General features: G+C 41.3%; 2 protein-coding genes across 2 annotated transcripts in view; both read right to left on the bottom strand.

Moving 5' to 3' along the window:
* Nucleotides 1-1,131: 1,131 nt before the first annotated feature.
* On the bottom strand, nt 1,132-12,226 carry LOC112236980 (lysophosphatidylcholine acyltransferase 2-like). The gene is made up of 13 exons (XM_042331047.1): nt 11,925-12,226; nt 11,260-11,402; nt 8,914-9,131; nt 7,716-7,828; nt 6,919-6,979; nt 5,542-5,635; nt 5,199-5,253; nt 4,900-4,982; nt 4,678-4,803; nt 4,266-4,419; nt 3,749-3,847; nt 3,300-3,441; nt 1,132-2,867 (listed from the first exon to the last, which is right to left on the bottom strand). The coding sequence occupies exons 1-13, from the start codon at nt 12,033-12,035 to the stop codon at nt 2,692-2,694; spliced, it is 1,575 nt and encodes a 524-aa protein (XP_042186981.1). The 5' UTR covers nt 12,036-12,226; the 3' UTR covers nt 1,132-2,691.
* Nucleotides 12,227-12,778: 552 nt separating this feature from the next.
* LOC112239653 (72 kDa type IV collagenase-like) overlaps nt 12,779-22,166 on the bottom strand; it is a 60,233-nt gene continuing 50,845 nt past the window's right edge. The window contains exons 3-5 of the mRNA XM_042331120.1: nt 15,599-15,758; nt 15,097-15,206; nt 12,779-13,811 (exon numbers count right to left, since the gene is read on the bottom strand). Coding sequence (XP_042187054.1) covers nt 13,705-13,811; nt 15,097-15,206; nt 15,599-15,758 — 377 coding nt within the window. The 3' untranslated portion in view covers nt 12,779-13,704. The remainder of the gene's footprint in view (nt 13,812-15,096; nt 15,207-15,598; nt 15,759-22,166) is intronic.

The following is a 22,166-nucleotide window of genomic DNA, read 5'->3' as shown; positions in this document are numbered from 1 at the left end:
ATTTTGTAGATGTGCACTGCACCACCTCTGCTGACATGAATCTAAATTATAGCCACAATCATTCCGTGGCCATCATACAATAAGAAATGTAATCATCCCCAGCTTCCAATTGGCTTGTTCAACTCCTATCCTCTTTCCTTGGAGAGAGGGATGACGCTAGTCAAGTGGATGACTTCTGTCACCTGGTGGTGGGTTACAGAACAGAACATGCAGATAAACCACTGAACAAAAATACAAATGCAGCATGTAAAGTGTTGGTCCCATGTTTAATGAGGTGACAAAAAAAATCCCAGAAATGTTCCATATTTTTCTCAAATTTTGTGCACAAATTTGTTTACATCCCTGTTATTGAGCATTTTTCCTTTACACCTGACAGATGTGGCATATCCATAAACTGATTAAAGAACATGATCATCACACAGGTGCACCTTGTGTTGGGGACAATAAAAGGCCACTTTAAGATGTGTAGTTTTGTCACAACACAATGCCACAGATGTCTCAAGTTTTGAGGGAGAGTTCATTTGGCATGCTGACTGCCACCAGGGCTGCCATCAGAGAATGGAATGTTAATTTCTCTACCAAAGGCAATGTCGTTCAATGTCATTTTAGATAATTTGGTAGTATGTCCAACCAGCCTCACTGCAGACCACATGTAACCACGCCAGCCCAGGACCTCCAATTCTGGCCCTATGCCCTCACAGGCCCACCCATGGCTGCACCCCTGCCCAGACATGTGGAATCCACAGATTAGGGCCTACTAAATGTATTTAAATTGACTGATTTCCTTATATAAACTGTAACTCAGTAAAATCTTTAAAATTGTTGCATGTTGCATTTATATTTTTGTTTAGTATATATGCCATCCAGCAGACACTTTTTATACAAAGGGATTTACAGTAAAGTGCGTGCACACAGGTATAGTATGTGTATGTGATCCCTACAGGAATTGAACCCCCAACCTTGGAGTTTCTCATGCCAAGCTCGAATCAACTGAGTCAAACAACCATACATTTACATACACACAAGTAAGTACACTAACAGGGAGAATACACATAATTAGAACAAGACAGTTGAAAGCAAAAATACTAATTACAGAAGTTTAAAAGCTAGAAAATACAAGTCATCGAAGAGTTAAAATTGTACTGGATTTTATTGCAAAAAAAGAAAGTTTGCTGTGTTCACAAAAATTAACAGAATTGCAACAATGCACTCTGCTAAATCAATAACAATGCACTCTGCTAAATCAATAACAATGCACTCTGCTAAATCAATAACAATGCACTCTGCTAAATCAATAACAATGCACTCTGCTAAATCAATAACAATGCACTCTGCTAAATCAATAACAATGCACTCTGCTAAATAAATAACAATGCACTCTGCTAAATCAATAACAATGCACTCTGCTAAATCAATAACAATGCACTCTGCTAAATAAATAACAATGCACGCTAGTTAACTTGAAACCATACAACAGTGTATTCCAGGGGGTATGTATTAATAGGCAGACTTGCCTTTTTGCTCACAAATTGCCTTATTTTTCAGTAGATGCTTGGGCTTTAGTTTGGCTAAAGCCATAAGGTTCCACTGCTGCCTCAGCAACATCACTCTTCAATGGAAATGCAAATAGAAACAGATGCAGAGCAAAACCTTTAGCTAATTATACAGCAGCACTACTTACAGTGTGTGTCCCTGAGCAGTGGAAAAACTGTAAAGCACAGCATGTATCCTTATAGCTTGTACTATTGTTCCTTTGCTGGGTTGCCAGATTAGGTTGATATCATTAGAAAAAGCAGGTATTAATGACGTTTCCTGCAATCCAGTCATACATTAAAGACTTTCAACTCATACAAAAGCAACATTTGGCAGCCTTTCCTGTTATCTTCAAGGAAAATCTGTAGAAAACAGAGGTGAACAGGTAGACACATTAAAGAGTACAGGATACAGTCATCTCAGAAGGGTATCCAGGTCATTTACATACATTATGGGCTGGCACTAGGTCGTTTTCATCTGAAGAGGCAAAACTATGACAAAACAATGGGATGCCTTAAATCAAAATCAGCAGGGGAATCTATAAAAAACATTGGCAAAAAGTTAAACATTGCTATGAGCAACTTCCTAAAAGCGCTAGGATTAAGTGGATATCCGTATAATGTTCAACCTTCCTATGACCACATTACTGCCATAAACAAGGATCTGAAAAAATATACTTGGAGGTCTGATTCCACCCCATCTGTACAGAAACACAAACAATAGCTCTTACAAACCTCGCTTACAAATCTTTTTAAGGCACTAAAAAATCATAGAAAGAATTTAAGCAAAAAATATATTTATTTTTGCAGAATAGCAACATTAATTTAAACATACATCATCTTATTTCCTATGAGGTCAAAATGAGGTTCCAGTTCTCTAAAATCAGTGCAATAGAAAAGATCCTGTTGTGGTTCATCAGACTCAGTAGTTCGTCTCTCTGTGTATTCAACTGAGAGCTCAAAAAGAGTTCCGTCTCTGTACATGATCTAGATCGACAACATTGCAGTCGGCAACTGCAGACTTGATCAACAAATCACCTTGGATCTTCAATAACTGTATAATTAACAGTAGATCAGTCAGTTTGCTCAGTCCGTGATCAGCTACTGAACAAAATGTATGGTAATGCTCTCAAACACATCGACAGTCTCTGCCTCAGACTTAGTCGTCCTTCTTGTCAGAGATGCTCTCTTCCTGGTTGTCCTCAGAGGAGACGTGATTGGTGGAGGAGAGTTCTGACTCCACCCCCTGGAGGGCCTGGTACCGCTGGAGCTCCAGATAGGTGGTGAACAGCTTGGCATACTCTGGGTGGTTCAGGGCAAACGCCTGGAACTCGGCTGGAGAGGGAAATGGAGAGACAGAGGATCAAGTCAGATCTTACAGTAGAATATCTGGTATATTATCGATGCTCATAAAAGTGGAATTCAGTTTCAGAGAGGATCAGTGACTAAAGAAGCAATTCTGTTACATCATAAAAATTCAAACAAAATTCCACAAAGTTGTTGTTTAAAATGGGATACTTTTGGTGAAAGTTATGTTAATTTCCTATGGATATTAAAACTAAAGGATAACAAAAACTATACAAATATTAATATCCCACTTTCAAATCCATATAGTATTTCTCTTTCTATATTTCTAGAATGGAGAGATCCAAGGCTCAACCCGGCCTTTTCTATGGTGTTCCGTCAAGGCAAGCAGTCAGCTTCCTTTAGTTCAATCTGGAGTCCTCCACTTCAGATAACCTTTGACCTTCACAAGGGTCTACTTACAGAAAGTGATGAATTCAGAGCTGTCTGTATCTATCTCCTTAAAGAGTTTGGAGACGTTGAGGTCACACACGCCTAGAGCAGAGCGAAGCATGGAGGAGAACTCTTCATGAGTGATTCTTTGGTCCTCGTCAGTGTCAAACAGCTGAGAGGAGAGGGAGACAATTAGTTAAGTAATGACAACACATAGGCTTGATTATTGAAATCGAGACTGCTCTTATGACCGTGTGTCTTTCAAACCCACTTCATGTTCCCCTCAGACAAACACAAAATACAGTACCCCCCCCCACATATTTGACTTTATCGTAGCCACTGAGTGCTCCTCTATTGCTTCCAAACCATGGGTAGACACAGTCTGCGTCAGCTATGTTCCAACGCCCCAATGTCATGTGTTGTACAGCTAAATGTGACACGGCAACATTCGCAACAAGCAGGGGGGATTTTGGCCGAACCTGGAAAGCTGTGCGGAGGACCTCTTCGGTGTTAGCTGGCCGACATAAGATGGTTACACCGATGACATACTCTCTGAAGTCAATGGTGCCATCTCCATCCTAGATAGACAGAGGGACAGATAAGTATCAGTTAACAAAGCCAGACTACACATTGCATTCGGGGGACGAAAATACTCTACAAATACAGTATGTTTTTCCAAGATGAACAATGGTTCCTTTATTTCTTCAGACAGTTTGTTTACCCTCTCTGTGAACAATGCAGTGGGGGACAGCATACTAAATCCTCGGTTACTTAGCCCATCCAGTCACAGGTTGGAGAGAACAGACAGAATGGCTGTGGTCTGATTCTCTACGCTTCGAAAGAATAGTGTAGTCATACACTTCCCTTTGTGGATTTCAAAGGAATGTTGTAAGAAATATGGTGTAGACTTCCTCCAGCCAAGCTTGCACCAGTCCAACACAACCTAGGAAAGCCTAGAAGAGAGATTGAACCGAACTAGATGTGACTGGCTCTCACCCTGTCAAATAGAGCAAACAGCTCCTGCAGGGCGGGGCTGATGGGAAGCTTGAGGAAGCTGGCGAACTCCTGGATGTTGATGCGGCCTCCTTTACAGGAGCAGGCCACGGCTGCAAAGCCCTCCAGCTCCTTCTTCACGTTGTCCCACTTCAGGCTGAGGGGGACCGGGGAGGAAAGGAGGAGGGCAGGACACAAGGACTTACTCAGGGGCGGAAGAGGGTGTAGGTCTGTGTGTGTCCAACTATTACCAATTGCCGATGTAGCAGTTGGCCAAATAAAGCAGTATTGTCTAAGGCAGTGTTACTTCAGTGTGGAGCTTGCCAGTGGGTGACACAACAGTACATAACAGAACATAGTGTGTTGCCACAGTGGCAATAGCACAGTATTAGAGCGGTAGAGGAGCCAGTCTTACTCAAGTTTTTGGCTGATCTTAGTGAACTCCACTAGACCAGCCTCCATTGGCAGGGTGAGCTCCCCAGCCGAGATCATCAGTCTACAGTCCTCATATGTGTGGTCCGTCACTGGCACACCCAGGGCCCTGCACACACATAGGGATAGCATTGAAGAGATGGGTAAGAATATACATAAGGAAGCTATTATTAAATGCTGTAATACCATTCACACACACACTTACTGGGCCATAACATTTCGTACTGTCCTGGCAAACAGCACAGGTCTTTTCTTTTCCTCCTCAGTAGGGGTAACTGGAGGAAGAAACTGGAGGAGAGGGCAAAGGTCAAAACAGGGACTAACCAGGAAGTACAGGCTAACTAGAGGGCTACCTAGATAAGGTCTTTATAACACATTCATAAGCCATACATAACACCTTTATAAACCATACATAACACATAGGTACTGTTAATGAATGTGTTATGAAGTCATGATCTCTTGGCTTTCTAAGTAAGTATTCCTGTGTACTGTGTTAATACTAACCTCTATCTCTACATTGGTGTAGAGCTGAGACAGAGTGAGAAGCAGCAGGGTTCTCCTGAAAGAACATCACCACAAATAATCATCACCTCTATTCAAAGGGCATAACGGTAATCCCATACAACAAGATTGAAATGTAAGCCCACTAAACTGAAAAACAATTCATCGCTCAACAGTGAAAATCTCTATTCCCAGAGTTTGAGGCCTAACTATGGCCCATGAGGAGAAGTCACAGGAACATAGTTGCAATGTGAGACACGGTACAGAAAACAACAGGGGAAATGTAGTGTTGAAGCGTTGAGGCAACACTGATGATTGTAATCCACTGAGTGCACTGCAGACTTACGAGCTGAAGCCTTGCCAAGTCCAAGTCACAGTGTCCAGTCTGTTGGGATATCGCATGACCACAGGCTGCACCGGGACCCCAGGGATGAAGGCACCTGACGGGGAGAGAGGGACAGAGTGAGACCCTACTGACCTCCAGCACCAGCACTGACTACTATTCTAACTTAATGAGCACACACACACAACCTTTTTGTGCAAACACAGGAGCACAGACAGCCTACCAATTGGACAGAGTGTAGCCGATGACAACTAATTTACCCACAGTACACGTCCAACCAATAACAAGACCTGAAGCTGGATTCATCTAACCCTGATCAATATATCAATCAGTACTGTAAGGAAGCCACTAGTATTAGGTAAGTTGGTTTGGCTATTGGCACTGTAGTAGAACAAAGTAATTCAGTTAGATGCAAATGTCTATGCAAAAACTGTAACATGCCATAGAGTGTAATTGATGGTCTTGTATGCTGTTATTTGCATTGATTATTAGATGCATTCTCAGGTTTACAGCTTTAGGATTGAACCATAGCAATTGCTACTGTATAATTCACTCAGATCCTAATAGCCTAGTTCTTGGTATTGAGTGAAGATGATCAGTCAGTCATTTCCTTCTGAAGTTAATTATCACACCGTGCAATCTATTCCATGTCGCTATGGCTACTGTTCTGTTCCAGGAAGTAATGGATTCACTCAAGCCCCTTCACACTGGAGATGCCCATTGAGTTTGCATCAGGTGACTGACCACACAATGAGGCAGATAGCATGTAGCATACTGGGAGTAAATGAAGAGGTGTTGTGTCCAAAAAATTGTAACAGTATTACTTCCGTCCCGCTCCTCGCCCCAACCTGGGCTTGAACCAGGAACCCTCTGCGCACATCGACAACAGTCACCCTCGAAGCATCATTACCCATCGCTCCACAAAAGCCACAGCCCTTGCAGAGCAATGGAAACAACTACTTTAAGGTCTCAGAGTGGGTGACGTCAGTGATTGAAACTCTACTGGCGTGCACAGCTAACTAGCTAGTCATTTCACACCGGTAACACAAGCACCCCAGAAAGAAGCTAAATGAACACCATTCTGCAACCGTATGATGGCCCTATCTCTGCCATTAATTTACAAGTGAATTTGCATTAAGTAAATGACACCACTAGTGTGGATGGTACTGTGTGTCTCTCCCAGCAGACGGTCTGTCCCCACTATAAACAAATGACAACCAGCCTGCTAAGTGGGAATACAACATGAACATTGTAGGGTCCCACATGATTTTCATACCCTATCAACAGTACACTGTTTGGTATAATATTGATACCTTGGATCCATACAAAGGTGTTTCTACTCCTATTTAAAAACAAGCATGGTAGTGAAGTTCAACCTACCTTGTTTGAAAGTGATGAGACATGAGCGATTTGTACAAGTCCCCTCAGGGAAGACCAGGATCTGGAACATAAATAACTAAATGTTTCTTTTAGGAAAGGGAGATACCTAGTCAGTTGTACAACTGAAATTTATCTCCTGCATTTAACCTAATCCCTCTGAATCAGAGAGGTGTGGGGGGTTGCCTTAATCAAATCCACGTCTTCGTTGCCCAGGGAACAGTGGGTTAACTGCCTTGCTCAGTGGCAGAACGACAGATTTTTACCTTGTCAGCTCACTGATTTGATCCAGCAACCTTTCGGTTACTGGCCCAATGCTCTAACCATTAGGTTACCACCACTGACAATGTAGATGGATCTAGTCCAGTGTTTCATTCTACGCTGAATGAAGCAGACTTTCTGTCACAAAGAAGAAGCCGCAGAAATTGTGTTTGAAGGATATGTCACGTGAGAGGAAGTTGACAAGCTAGACAAGACATGATAAATTATGATAAAAAATGTCAAATGGCTATGTGTGTGTGTGTATGTGTTTAACTATACTTGTGGGGAACAGAAGTCCCCCCACATGAATAGTAAAAAAATAAAATAAAATGGACCCCAGTTGGTTAGGCCCCACAAGATCAAATGGTATTTATGGGGGGTTTAGGGTTAAGGTCAGAATTAGTGTTAGAATTAGGTTGAGGGTTAGGAGCTAGGGTTAGAGATAAGGGGTTAGGGAAAATAGGATTTTGAATGGGACTGAATTGTGTGTCCCCACAAGGTTATTCAAGACTGTGTGTGCGTTTATGCATGCTACAGACCTGTGGCCAGCGGCCTCCAGACTTGGCTCTGCTGTCTATCTCCATAATGGTGTTCTTACGGGAGTCTGGGTCCTGTCTGGAGACCAGCACCGGCTGGAGACACCGCACAAACCCTGGATGGGGAAAGGAAAGACACACCAGATAAACTCACACACTAGTGCTGAGCAATTAGTGTTTTTTAGTGTTTCGAATACGATTATTTTTTAAAAGATGAAATGCACTATGCATTATGTGGGTTGAATGCTGTTATACATAATAAAACAATTACTAAAAGTCCCATGATGGTAGTGACTGTCCATTACTGCTTATCACTTATTAACCATCATTTATTCACATTACTTTACTTTAATAAAATATTGCAGTTGTGTATATTACATCTGTTTTATTTGATAACTTTATTTTATTATTATTTTTTCCATCTCTATAGAGTTGCTACCTATGCTGTCTGACAATATCACTATTTTGTAGTTCTTCAAAGTAAATAAGGCATACTTTATGACTGCTGAACACCAACTATCAATCCCTAAGATCATGTATTTTTAGTTAGAGATGCCTCACGAAGCAACATCTGCTTTCTATATCACCTCACGATCTCGCATTCTTCTGTCTTCCATTGCAGGCGTAAAAGAAACACAGACCGGACAAGCAGATGCACAATAGATTATGGTCATTGTAGTTAATTACCATGTTTTATGCACTAAACTATGTATAATATTGGCCTGTTGAAAACTACAACGTCACACATTTCAGGCTGGATCTGATTTATCTCTAGAGAATGTACGAGAATGTGTGCAATGTACGCATTGAGCTCACAGAATAAATGTATTTTTTTTTAATGGAAATTAAATAATTGAACCACTGTTGGTCAATTAGTTGTTTAAAAATGTCAGTTAATCGCTCAGCACTAACACACACCATTAGAGGCTGGAGGCTTGTAACCCTGGAGAGAGGAAACACACACATCAGATAAACACTAACGGATATTGAATCTGCAAACAGAATCAGCACAAATACCCACACTTATCGCTGACAGACCCACACACACTTATCGTTGACAGACCCACACACACTTATCGTTGACAGACCCACACACACTTAACGTTGACAGACCCACACACACACTTACTGCTGACTCACAAACACACTCTAAACAAAAAAATCCCTCTACTAAAAAACAACAGAAAGAAACAACACTTACTGCCGAATATAGGAGTGGCGAGGTTCTCAGTGCGGGACACAGTGGAGGGCAGGCCTGCTACGATGCACACAATGCCATCAAAGAAGGTGGAGTGTGGGGCCACAACCAGAATGGGGGCCTCTGTACTGCTCACCTGCTGGCCCTTCACCACCACCCTGAAGCCCATGAAGAAGTAGTAGGACCTCCCCAGGAACGCCATCACACGCCGACACATGAACCTGGGGAACCAGAGTCAAACATCAACAGAGATTTAGCATGAAACTATACAGATTAAACTAACAGTTGTACACTGTCAGGAATATTCACCTAGAGACACTGAACATGGATACATATAGCCTACATCTGAATGGACCAATATTACAGTCAACATAGATCTGGGTGTTGTCAGGACCTCAACTTAGCCTTTAGATGGTCAGTAGTACTGTACTAAGTTGGTGCTCCATGTTCATCAGCTAGTTAGTGTTATCAACTATCAAATAAAACAGACCTGAACACGAGCGATAAACAACCAGCAGCTGCATGTAGCAGTGGTCATATCAACACATACAATCAAAGAGAGAGGGAAGTGGGCTGCTTTTGAGTCACAGAAGAACACATTTGGTTTATTTATCATGTGTTGCATCAAGCCTCATGCCTCATATCTCTATGACCCCCTCAATTCTGAGGAAATAAAGAAGAAGAGGTAGATAGTGTTTCGTTCGATACAGACAAGATCTAATGAAGACTGCTTCAGCTACACACAAACTGGACAGTTTTATCTCCATCTCTGCATTCAAAGACTCAATCATTTACACTTACTGACACTTGTGGCTGCTTTGCATCATGTATTGTTGTCTCCACCTTTTTGCCCTTTGTGCAGTTTTCTTTGCCTAATAATGTTCATACCATGTTTGTGCTGCTACCATGTCGTGCTGCTGCCATGTTGTGTCGCTATCGTGTTGTTGTCATGTTGTGTTACTACCATGCTGCATTGTCATGTGTTGCTGTCTTAGGTCTCTCTTTATGTAGTGTTGTGGTGTCTCTCTTCTCATGAGGTGTTTTGTCCTACTTTTTTATTTTATATCCCAGCCCCTGTCCCTGCAGGAGGCCTTTTGCTTCTTGGTAGGCCGTCATTTTAAATAAGAATCTGCTCTTAGCTGACTTGTTTTGTTAAATAAAGGTTAAATAAAAACAAATAAATAAATACACAGAAAGGGCTTATGTAGGCTACATTCCTTTTAACAGCTTGACAGTTCATTTTTAGTTGAGGATGAACAAGAATTAGTGTGAAATTGCATAGTTGTTACTCCTTCGTCCTTCCTGCATTTCTCCAGGTGTGAAAATCCCACAGCTCTTGATGTATAGGGGCAATTCCATGGTAACAGAGTGATGCTGAGACAGATTTTTCACTTTAAAATCTAGGTCAAACAACAACAAAGACTGCAAAGTTAAAGTTGCACTATGCAGGAATCTCTACGCCATTTCCTGGTTGCTAAAACGAATAGCTAGCCTAATTTCAGTTTATGTGACAAAATAAGCTAGTATAGTGTAGAGAATAATTGTACCATCGAAACCTCTGAAATATAGTTTCCATAATCAAAATAATTGTTTTTTTCAGCTGTTTGAAACTGGTGTACAAAACCGAAAGTAAAAGACTCAAAAACAAAAATGAACAGGAAGCATAGAAATAGTGCACACAGAACAGATTGACCGATTCCTATACTTGCTTTCATGTAGAATGATAGATCTATAACTCATATTTCTATGTGAATTTGGTCCATTGCCCCAAATTATACATATTTTCACTTTAAACAAACCACACAACTATATGCACAATGACTACTTTGAACAATTTCCACAGAAAATTTAACAAAAACACACAGTGCACATGCAATATTTGGTAAAAGAATGACGGTTTGTACTGTTTGTGCAGTTCTGTTAATGTGGAAGTGCCCCTACGCATCAAGAGCTGTGAGATTTTCACACATTGAGAAACGCAGGAAGGAGGGAGGAGTAACAATTACGTAATTTCACACTAGTTTAACTCTTGCTCATCCTCAACTAAAAACGAACTGTCAAGCTGTTAAGGACTGTAGCCTACATCAACTCGTTCTGTGGAGCTGAAGCTGTCTTCATTAGATATTTGTCTGCATTGTCCAAAACACCAGCTAGCTCATCTTCTTTCCTTTCTCAAAACTCTGTTACCGTGTTACTGCAAATAGGCCTAACTACTTAAGTCATAAACAACAATGCTCTGTACATCCTCTGGAACTAATGACTAAAGTACTCATAGTGGACGCATAGTTGAAATATAGTTATACATACAGACCAGTAGTGGCACAGGATGGTGTTTTGCAGTATATTTACCGTCTCCATCCGGTCATGGGTGCCACTGCTCCTTTGAGAGGGTGCAAGAATGTTGTTATGACAGCAACAGGCCATGTTACCATGAGAACCAGAGTCAGGAAGATGGCACGGATCGGTACCAGGAAGATTCCCCGGAATACACACTGCAAAAAGAGAGAAATAAATATCACACACACACCAGTTTTATTATTATTATTTTTTTACAGATCTACAACGTGTTAAGGTTACTGACTTCATGCCACTGAAAGGACTTTAAAGAGACCATTTTAAAACACACATTTCCTAACCAACATATATAATGCGCAACGATACAACCATTGACCAAGGGATACGCATGTTATAGACTTTTCATTCTAGAAATTCACATGGTTGGAGGAATTTCTAGAAGGGTACACAAATGCCTCCATTGTTTGTGTTACACAATAACAAGGCATTACAAAAGGATTGTCAGGGTTTCATCGGTTTAGATTAGCTATGTACCTGTACTGTATGCTATAGTCACGCACCACCAGACACACACACAGCCGAGGAGCTATAGAGGACAACCACCCGGCTGCGCTCATCGGTGGGTAGTGGAGTAGAACTGTTTACGTTTGAATACCAACCCCAGTTCCGTGACCGATAAATTAATGAGTTAATCGATTTATTTTACATTTTATACTCACTTTAATAATGTCAGCCTTTGCCAATTTCACCTCCTGCACAAAAGGATTAAGGACGGCCGGAAGAAACAGGGATTGCTGCCTGGGTAGCGCGAACACTCTCCGGGGAGTCATTCTTCTCGCTCCGGTCGCGGTATGGCGTCAAGAAGCTTTAGAATTGCACAGTAGTTCTGCAATCACCCCACTTCCTCGATTCGAATCTAGCTAATTCTGTTCGCTCTCCAAATGTTGCGATAACATCGTTCACAACAACCGTAGAGCAAGGACAAGAGTAATCTGGTACTCTGCTTCCGATTACTTTTAGGCCCCACCTACTGCACTGGGTTTACGTGGGATTGTAACCTTTTGCCTAGGGCCTAAAGAAAAGAAAACACAGAAATACCCATAGAAGAATAAGAAGTTATTGAGGTTTATTTTCACAGTTTAGCAATTGGGGTCAAATTGTTGTGTTCATTTGTATGAAATAAACGAAGTCATATCTCAAGTGCAAAGGCATACTATGGCTGGCGTGATGATGTGCTCTGCTCAATAATAAAAAGCACAGAAAAGCGTTTTTTAGAGCTTCATCCATCCACAAGATGTCACCTGTTAGTCAAATATGGCATTTACATTGACCAGAGGTACTGTATGTAAGGGCCCTCAGAACGGCTCAACAAGGACCTGAATACAAATGTACAGTATGAAGTGTACTTGAGAAAAAACGTTTTAGAACTACACCTATTTATAAACTATTAATTTGCTGATTACAAATTGTGTGCTAGTAGGCTACAGAAAGGCATAGTCATATCTAGTGTGACAGTCCTATCTGGTAAGAAACATCAAGGGCTTTTCTCTCTCTCTCACACACACACACAATGTATTGACCATCCATCTTTATTATTTTACAGACAGAGAATGACACATTATAAAAAAGCATACGAATCAAAACAAAATGACTAGTATCAAAACAACAAAACAAAAAGATTATTACACAATACTTCTGTGGTACTTCTCTTGTCATGACTCCATCATGCAACAACAAACCAGATACAGTCTCTAGGCAGTCCGTGCCTTTCATCTCCCTGTACCATCAGTGAAACAATAGACAGATCCTACAAAATGGAGAATTTGGTCTCCATATTTGTGCAGTACCCCTGTATAGTCTAATACAAAGTGCTAGCCCTATTTGAAGAATAAGGTGTGTCTATAAGTACTTACTTCTGAAAATAGTCTGAACAGAATGTAGAAAAACTGCATATCAAATATAGGATCATGCAATTAAGCATTTTCTATAAGCACCATTATCTGTCCAGACATATTGTGCAAATTCATATTTTCAAATGTATTCCACAACACTGAAATTGCTATTGACTATTTCTCATTCTATTGCAGTATCATGTACTCTCTAGATTGCAGACATAGCAGTAAATATAGACAGCATTCATTCTTCAGATGATGCAATACTGCTCAGGTGAAGCTCCATTTATATAGGAGAATATTTTCCAGTACAACACTGCCTGTCTCTATGTAGTGTGGACATACCGGATGTCTGAGTTTCTAATAACAAACAAGGGGGTAGAGAGATCAAAGTAAATCTGCATCATCATAACATAGAAACTGATAATATCACACAGTAATATAATACAAAATCCTGATGCCTACGTTCAGCCTGTGTAGATGGTCCCACGGTGTGTTAGAGGGTGTCTTTAGTTTCTAGGCTAGGGTGCAGGATAGGCTGGTTGGATAGGGATGGGGGAATCAGTCCGCTGAGAGCTTAGCCAACGTCTATGCTTCTCACTGTTGCTTAGTGACAACCCAGCCAGTCCTTTGTAATCTCGCCCAGTTTGACGATCTTCAGGCTACTGTCATCCATTTTGAAGTAGTGGGCACCTTTGAAGAAGTAGGTGTAATCTGGAAAACACAAACATTATGATGAGAGACAAGGTACATCAAAATCATCACATTCAGTGCATCAAATATACATCTAATTTCACCTTGAGCAAGCCACAAGGCCTTACACACTAGAAGGGAAAATGTGAGATATTTTACACTATGTCCCCTAGAAGCTTAGAAGCCAGAGGAAGAGGACATGATGATGTCACTCGTCTCCTCAGTAAAAACACCCAATCAGGAATCAGCGGTGGAGGAGCTCAGGCTAATTAGAATGAAGACAGAGGTACCTCTGTGAAGCAGCACAGGCTGGCTTTATCAAACACTGTTTCTTAGTTGGGAAGCGCGGTGTGTGATGTATAGTATATGTGTGTCAGAAGCAAGGGTATAAAAAAACCCTGGTTAACTGCCATAGACTTAAGATTTACCTCCTGTGTTATACTACTCTCGCTGCTTGCTCTCTACTTCCTCCTCTCTCTCCTCCTGCCTCTACTCTCTCTCCTTGCTCTCTCTCGCCTCCTACCTCTAATCTCTTTCCTCCTGCCTCTACTCTCCCTCCTTGCTCTCTCCTCCTCCCGCCTCTACTCTCTCTCGCCTCCTACCTCTAATCTCTTTCCTCCTGCTTCTGCTCTCTCTCCCCTCCTGCTTCTGCCCCCTCTCCTTGCCCCCTCTCCTCTACTCTCCCTCCTTGCCCTCTCCTCCTGCCTCTACTCTCTCTCCTCCTGCCTATCGGGCATGCAATGATGTGCAGTGCAATGATTTTAGAGGGAATTAAACAGTTTTGGTTGATTTAAGTAACGTCTTTGTTGTTGTAATATCTAAACAGACGTGGCAGTTTCACCACTAAGGATTCCAGCTTTAAGGCCAAGTGCCAGTTCATAATGAGAGGACTGGCGGCGTCAGGTTGGGTTCTAACTACCAGGAATGTAAGCCTGCAGCCAGTGGTGTGTCAGTACAGCTCAGACTGAAGCAGGAAGCAGTGCTCCCTCCATGTTCACACAGGCCCCAGCTACGTCTCCAGTTGACACCTCTCTCTCTATTTCTCTCTTCAGTAGATATCCCACTGGGCACACACTGGTTGAAGCAACATTGTTTCCACGTCAGTTCAATGAAATTACATTGAACCAAAGTGGAATAGACGTTGAATTGATGTCTGTGTCCAGTGGGTATCTCTCTCTATACCCCTCCCCCCTCTCTCTACCTCTCTACCCCTCTCTCCCCACCTGCTCTGTGTGTGTGGTGATGTCACTCTAAGTGATGTTCAATAAAGTATCTATTATACAGTATTGTATTCTACTATGCTTACCGATGCCATTCAGACTAAAGGCAGAGTCAATGCCGTCTGGGATTCCGTTCCAGGAGTCAGCGATGAGCTTGGGGAAGCCAGGGTCCATCTTTTTCTTGGCTTCATTGTACCTGGAGGGGCATGATAACACAGAGGCCATGATATCAATGTTTAGTCACGAGTACATGATACTATGTTAGTCTGTTAGGTACGAGAAGATTGGGCCGTTTTGGTTGACAAATCACAGCAGTCATGCAAGAGTTAAGTACATACAGCAACAGTATCTTACATTATCCCTGTATTAGGTAAGAGCAGAGTGAGCTGTTTTAACAGTCCATTGGAAGCTAAGGTCTCTCATTAAAAGCAGGCATGGCTCAGCACAGCAGCACACCAACACATCAACACACAGTGACGTCTATAGAATTCGATTTTAAAGTAATTCTAATTCTATAGCGATGTCATCAATAGAATCCTGAGTGGATCAGACACAGGCTTTGGTAGGGGTTGTGTTGTGGTGACTCACCTCCAGAACTGGTCTCCAGCGAACAGGTAGGTCTTCTGGCTCTTTCCAAAGGAGAAGGCTGCGTCAATGCCTTTCAGGTCTGTGGGCAGGCCTATAGAGGAGATCCTCTTGGGGTAGCCTTTCTCTATCTGGTCTGCATTGAAGATCCACATCTCATTGCCTATATGAGAGAGAGAGGAGGGGAGAGATGGCAAATGAGCACAGGTCAAGATGCTCACAGGGAAGGGTTTGTGAGGATAGAGTTTCTCTAAACTCTTATCATTAGCCACAGAGAGACAATGATCATAGGAGTTAGAAAGACAGCACAAAAAGATCTGGGGCCAGGCTAACATTTGATCATATCTTGTGGTTAGAGAGGACTGGATAAATGATTGAGGAAATGTGACTCATAGCTTTACAATTGAAGGGCTGGATGGAAAATAAATGGTTCTGTTCTACAAGGCCAAGCATTCATCTTCTTAAATAGAGACACTACGTTTTGGAAGGGCTCTGATTTCATGGTCTTTTCATGGAGCTTTTCTAAAGGAGAAGGGCATGCTTCTACAATGCATGTATTATAAACCACTAATAACTACTTACAGTACTAATGTCCAAAATGTCCAAACCACATACTAGCAGTATACTTGACTGAAATACTAAAAGACACACTTATGATTCTCCTAATGGTGAACTTCTTAGAAATAGGATATTATTGACTGGAAATTGTCACAGCCGTTTAACGGTGATAGAGAGAGGAAACAGCCATAAAAATGTCATTGTGTGTTTTTCTGATCAAGTCAATAAGCACAACAATGAAATGCATATACAGTGCCTTGCGAAAGTATTCGGCCCCCTTGAACTTTGCGACCTTTTGCCACATTTCAGGCTTCAAACATAAAGATATAAAACTGTATTTTTTTGTGAAGAATCAACAACAAGTGGGACACAATCATGAAGTGGAACGACATTTATTGGATATTTCAAACTTTTTTAACAAATCAAAAACTGAAAAATTGGGCGTGCAAAATTATTCAGCCCCCTTAAGTTAATACTTTGTAGCGCCACCTTTTGCTGCGATTACAGCTGTAAGTCGCTTGGGGTATGTCTCTATCAGTTTTGCACATTGAGAGACTGAAATATTTTCCCATTCCTCCTTGCAAAACAGCTCGAGCTCAGTGAGGTTGGATGGAGAGCATTTGTGAACAGCAGTTTTCAGTTCTTTCCACAGATTCTCGATTGGATTCAGGTCTGGACTTTGACTTGGCCATTCTAACACCTGGATATGTTTATTTTTGAACCATTCCATTGTAGATTTTGCTTTCTGTTTTGGATCATTGTCTTGTTGGAAGACAAATCTCCGTCCCAGTCTCAGGTCTTTTGCAGACTCCATCAGGTTTTCTTCCAGAATGGTCCTGTATTTGGCTCAATCCATCTTCCCATCAATTTTAACCATCTTCCCTGTCCCTGCTGAAGAAAAGCAGGCCCAAACCATGATGCTGCCACCACCATGTTTGACAGTGGGGATGGTGTTTTCAGGGTGATGAGCTGTGTTGCTTTTATGCCAAACATAACGTTTTGCATTGTTGCCAAAAAGTTCAATTTTGGTTTCATCTGACCAGAGCACCTTCTTCCACATGTTTGGTGTGTCTCCCAGGTGGCTTGTGGCAAACTTTAAACTACACTTTTTATGGATATCTTTAAGAAATGGCTTTCTTCTTGCCACTCTTCCATAAAGGCCAGATTTGTGCAATATACGACTGATTGTTGTCCTATGGACAGAGTCTCCCACCTCAGCTGTAGATCTCTGCAGTTCATCCAGAGTGATCATGGGCCTCTTGGCTGCATCTCTGATCAGTCTTCTCCTTGTATGAGCTGAAAGTTTAGAGGGACGGCCAGGTCTTGGTAGATTTGCAGTGGTCTGATACTCCTTCCATTTCAATATTATCGCTTGCACAGTGCTCCTTGGGATGTTTAAAGCTTGGGAAATCTTTTTGTATCCAAATCCGGCTTTAAACTTCTTCACAACAGTATCTCGGACCTGCCTGGTGTGTTCCTTGTTCTTCATGATGCTCTCTGCGCTTTTAACGGACCTCTGAGACTATCACAGTGCAGGTGCATTTATACGGAGACTTGATTACACACAGGTGGATGGTATTTATCATCATTAGTCATTTAGGTCAACATTGGATCATTCAGAGATCCTCACTGAACTTCTGGAGAGAGTTTGCTGCACTGAAAGTAAAGGGGCTGAATAATTTTGCACGCCCAATTTTTCAGTTTTTGATTTGTTAAAAAAGTTTGAAATATCCAATAAATGTTGTTCCACTTCATGATTGTGTCCCACTTGTTGTTGATTCTTCACAAAAAAATACAGTTTTATATCTTTATGTTTGAAGCCTGAAATGTGGAAAAAGGTCGCAAAGTTCAAGGGGGCCGAATACTTTCGCAAGGCACTGTATGCAAGCGTGCAATCCTGGATTGTTCTCCTGGGTATCAACATCAATGACAACTAATCTACATACTATCCCATTCATACATACAAAAAAAACTGTATGTATGTATTAGGGTTGAATGGCGGGAAACCGGTTACCGAGATTTACCACTCCCCTTTCCAGGGATAAATACAGTAACTGAGAAACCGGTTACTGAGATTTACCACTCCCTTTTCCCGGGATAAATACAGTAACTGTGAGAAACCGGTTACTGAGATTTACCACTCCCCTTTCCCGGGATAAATACAGTAACTGTGAGAAACCGGTTACCGAGATTTACCACTCCCTTTTCCCGGGATAAATACAGTAGCTGAGAAACCGGATACCGAGATTTACCACTCCCTTTTCCCGGGATAAATACAGTAACTGTGAGAAACCGGTTACTGAGATTTACCACTCCCCTTTCCCAGGATAAATACAGTAACTGTGAGAAACCGGTTACTGAGATTTACCACTCCCTTTTCCCGGGATAAATACAGTAACTGAGAAACCGGTTACTGAGATTTACCACTCCCCTTTCCTGGGATAAATACAGTAACTGTGAGAAACCGGTTACTGAGATTTACCACTCCCTTTTCCCGGGATAAATACAGTAACTGAGAAACCGGTTACTGAGATTTACCACTCCCTTTTCCCGGGATAAATACAGTAACTGTGAGAAACCGGTTACTGAGATTTACCACTCCCCTTTCCCAGGATAAATACAGTAACTGTGAGAAACCGGTTACTGAGATTTACCACTCCCTTTTCCAGGAAAATACAGTAACTGAGAAACCGGTTACTGAGATTTACCACTCCCCTTTCCCGGGATAAACAGCCCATCTCAGGGTGGGGACAGACAGCCCATCTCAGGGTGGGGACAGACAGCCCATCTCAGGGTGGGGACAGACAGCCCATCTCAGGGTGGGGACAGACAGCCCATCTCAGGGTGGGGACAGACAGCCCATTTCAGGGTGGGGACAGACAGCCCATTTCAGGGTGGGGACAGACAGCCCATTTCAGGGTGGGGACAGACAGCCCATTTCAGGGTGGGGACAGACAGCCCATCTCAGAGTGGGGACAGACAGCCCTTCTCAGGGTGGGGACAGACAGCCCATCTCAGAGTGGGGACAGACAGCCCATCTCAGGGTGGGGACAGACAGCCCATCTCAGGGTGGGGACAGACAGCCCATCTCAGTATGGAGCGTAGTTCACTGTGCATATAGACCTATCATCTCATCATGGTAACTTTTCTTCTTGTGACAGGTGGGTCTACATTTGCTACAGCATAGTCTATGCTCAGTAATAGAAAGACTGAATGCACCTCTAATTTACCCATCTCCATCTGGCTTCCAGGGGTCACCTTGTTTTAACTGTAAAGATAGAACATGTTTTGTATTGCAGCTGCAGAGTTTTGCAACAGCCTGTCGTTGCTTTAAATCAGTGCCCAAATCGCAGTCTTTCTCTCTCTCCATCAACTCCATTCAAAATAGATCATCCTGTTCTAGATTGACATACAGCCCTATATATAGATGTCCTCACCTACCGCTATCAGGTAATACATTCAATAAGGTATTAACCTTATATTTAACCAATTAATGATGGGTTATGCATAATAAGCTTATAACTTATAGCCTCTGTCTCTTGTGCAATACCCAAGCCCCTCTGCTCCCCTGGCCTCCTTAAAAAACGCCCCTTAGCTCTTGGAGTCCCATGCAGGAAAAGCCAGACTAGAATAGCTTGCTGGACAATAGACAATTATACCAGTAGACTATTCGAAGAGGGACGCAAGCTCTTTTTTTGCTGAATGTTAAATACAGCAGCCAATAGAACTCACAGGTAGTTTGAAAGAAGAGTGAACTCATGATGGTGGTAGGTTATAACAGTTATTTATTCAGACCCATAACCATTCAATCTTCATGAAGAGAAGTGAAAGCCTTCTGCATCTAATCCTGGTCCTATATTATTCAATGATGTCTTTAGAATGATGAAGATAAGGACAACAAAACATCTAATTCTGGTCCTATATTACTCAATGATGTCTTTAGAGTGATGAAGATAAGGACAACAAAACATTAATTCTGGTCCTATATTATTCAAGGATGTCTTTAGAGTGATGAAGATAAGGACAACGAAACATCTAATTATGGTCCTATATTACTCAAGGATGTCTTTAGAGTGATGAAGATAAGGACAACAAAACATCTAATTATGGTCCTATATTACTCAAGGATGTCTTTAGAGTGATGAAGATAAGGACAACAAAACATCTAATCCTGGTCCTATGTTACTCAAGGATGTCTTTAGAGTGATGAAGATAAGGACAACAAAACATCTAATTCTGGTCCTATATTAGTCAAGGATGTCATTAGAGTGATGAAGATAAGGACAACAACACATCTAATTCTGGTCCTATATTACTCAAGGATGTCTTTAGAGTGATGAAGATAAGGACAACAAAACATCTAATTCTGGTCCTATATTATTCAAGGATGTCTTTAGAGTGATGAAGATAAGGACAACAAAACATCTAATTCTGGTCCTATATTATTCAAGGATGTCTTTAGAGTGATGAAGATAAGGACAACAAAACATCTAATCCTGGTCCTATATTAGTCAAGGATGTCATTAGAGTGATGAAGATAAGGACAACAACACATCTAATTCTGGTCCTATATTACTCAAGGATGTCTTTAGAGTGATGAAGATAAGGACAACAAAACATCTAATTCTGGTCCTATATTATTGAAGGATGTCTTTAGAGTAATGAAGATAAGGACAACAAAACATCTAATTCTGGTCCTATATTACTCAAGGATGTCATTAGAGTGATGAAGATAAGGACAACAACACATCTAATCCTGGTCCTATATTACTCAAGGATGTCATTAGAGTGATGAAGATAAGGACAACAACACATCTAATTCTGGTCCTATATTACTCAAGGATGTCTTTAGAGTGATGAAGACAAGGACAACAAAACATCTAATTCTGGTCCTATATTATTGAAGGATGTCTTTAGAGTGATGAAGATAAGGACAACAAAACATCTAATTCTGGTCCTATATTACTCAAGGATGTCATTAGAGTGATGAAGATAAGGACAACAACACATCTAATCCTGGTCCTATATTACTCAAGGATGTCTTTAGAGTGATGAAAATAAGGACAACAACACATCTAATCCTGGTCCTATATTACTCAAGGATGTCATTAGAGTGATGAAGATAAGGACAACAACACTTATTTAATTTAACTGTTGAAAGCAATGAAGAAATGAAGCGACAGCCTACTAATTGTACAAATTCCAAAATTAAAATCACATTTCTAGGCTATACTTTAACTTTGTAAGCCGCATGTGCTGCTTCAGAATTGCATGTTCTATTCTGCTTTATCATGGTTTGAATGATGTGCATAATTCCAGCCCATATAATACAGTATAATACAATACAGTACAGTAATACTGTTCACACTCAAAAATATTAGCCTACGGGAGATAGTTTCATTTATCCACCAAAGAGAGCATATAGCTAGCTACAACTATGGGCATTTATTGGATAACGGCACAATTACTTGGCCTTCTTTGGGTGTGGGTTCATTAAATGTGGTTAATGTAGGGCTCATAAAATGTATTTAATATATGTCTCATTAAATGTATTTAATATATGGATGGCTCGTCAGGCTCAGGTAGCATCAGGTTTTAATCTTCATGCTTATCAAAGCTCTAAATCAAATCCAGACATATTTATATTCCTTATAATGCTTTTCAATGACACTTCTGGTTTTAGCCAAATTACCGGGTTACCCGGGAGAAAAGTGATTTATTCTAGGGATGGAACATTTGTAAAATACAGGGAAAATATTCAACCCTATTATGTATGTAATGTATGTACGTATGTACAGTGCAATCGGAAAGTATTCAGACCCTTTGACTTTTTACACATTTTGATACGTTACAGCCTTATTCTAAAATTTATCAAATTGTGTTTTTTCCTCAACAATCTACACACAATACCCCATTATCACAAAGCAAAAACAGGACATTCAGAGACTTGTCCTGAAGCCACTCCTGCGTTGTCTTGGCTGTGTACTTAGGGTCGTTGTCCTGTTTGAAGGGG

The sequence above is a fragment of the Oncorhynchus tshawytscha genome, linkage group LG12, assembly GCF_018296145.1.
Source record: "Oncorhynchus tshawytscha isolate Ot180627B linkage group LG12, Otsh_v2.0, whole genome shotgun sequence".
NCBI lineage: Eukaryota > Metazoa > Chordata > Actinopteri > Salmoniformes > Salmonidae > Oncorhynchus > Oncorhynchus tshawytscha.
This window is presented reverse-complemented; position numbering and strand designations above follow the sequence as displayed.

Bases quoted from the DNA above. Each gene is read 5' to 3' on its own strand.
- LOC112236980 (XM_042331047.1), bottom strand. From the start codon at position 12,035: ATGACTCCCCGGAGAGTGTTCGCGCTACCCAGGCAGCAATCCCTGTTT. The intron at 5,636-6,918 runs GTAGGTTGAACT...TCTCCCCGTCAG, and splicing joins TCTCATCACTTTCAAACAAG to GTGCCTTCATCCCTGGGGTC. The intron at 4,804-4,899 runs GTAAGTGTGTGT...ATGTGTGTGCAG, and splicing joins GTACGAAATGTTATGGCCCA to GGCCCTGGGTGTGCCAGTGA.